Source organism: Neomonachus schauinslandi, chromosome 16 (assembly GCF_002201575.2).
Source record: "Neomonachus schauinslandi chromosome 16, ASM220157v2, whole genome shotgun sequence".
NCBI classification, from domain to species: domain Eukaryota; kingdom Metazoa; phylum Chordata; class Mammalia; order Carnivora; family Phocidae; genus Neomonachus; species Neomonachus schauinslandi.
The window spans coordinates 7,103,270-7,103,769 of record NC_058418.1 but is presented as its reverse complement, the minus strand read 5'-3'; the positions used below and the strand labels follow the sequence as shown (position 1 = coordinate 7,103,769).

Sequence of the window (500 nt, the reverse complement as noted above, 5' to 3'; positions counted from 1 at the left end):
GGTGGCATTGTGCAAAAAGAAAATAGGTGAACTGTATGGTGTATGGATTATATCTCAGTAAAGCTTTTGTAAAAGAAAATTTTAGGTCTCTGAACAAAAGGAAGCTTGGCAGGCAAGGTAGAAAGCCGACGGAATTAATGACTGGATTTTGGGTACTCTATGGAGAGAGGGCAGACAAGGGAGAGTGGAGCTTCCAACTCCTAGTTCACTTTACCGCTGAGAGGTGGAAGCCGGGAGGAGGACCAGTGGGCGGGGCCTAAAAAGGAGGGAAGCCCAATGAGTATCAACAAGTGGAACCACACCCTTAAAGAGAGCAGCAATTTTTTTTTTTTAGATAAGTAATTGTTCAAGCATAACATGTTACACAAGTGTGTCATTGTGATAATAGATATTGCAATAGATAATAGATAGATAATAGATATTGTAACACATGGGTTGCACAAGGATTGGAGACACAAGGCCCAATGGGCTTGTCACATGCATTGGTTGTAGCACATGGG

The 500-nt window shown here is 42.2% G+C and overlaps 1 protein-coding gene across 1 annotated transcript in view; it reads right to left on the bottom strand.

Annotated features, from left to right (window-relative positions):
- Positions 1 to 200: 200 nt before the first annotated feature.
- The window catches only part of LOC110572707 (orphan sodium- and chloride-dependent neurotransmitter transporter NTT5-like), a 13,238-nt gene continuing 12,938 nt past the window's right edge, over positions 201 to 500 (bottom strand). Inside the window, exon 13 of the mRNA XM_044911358.1 lies at positions 201 to 256. Coding sequence (XP_044767293.1) covers positions 201 to 256 — 56 coding nt within the window. The remainder of the gene's footprint in view (positions 257 to 500) is intronic.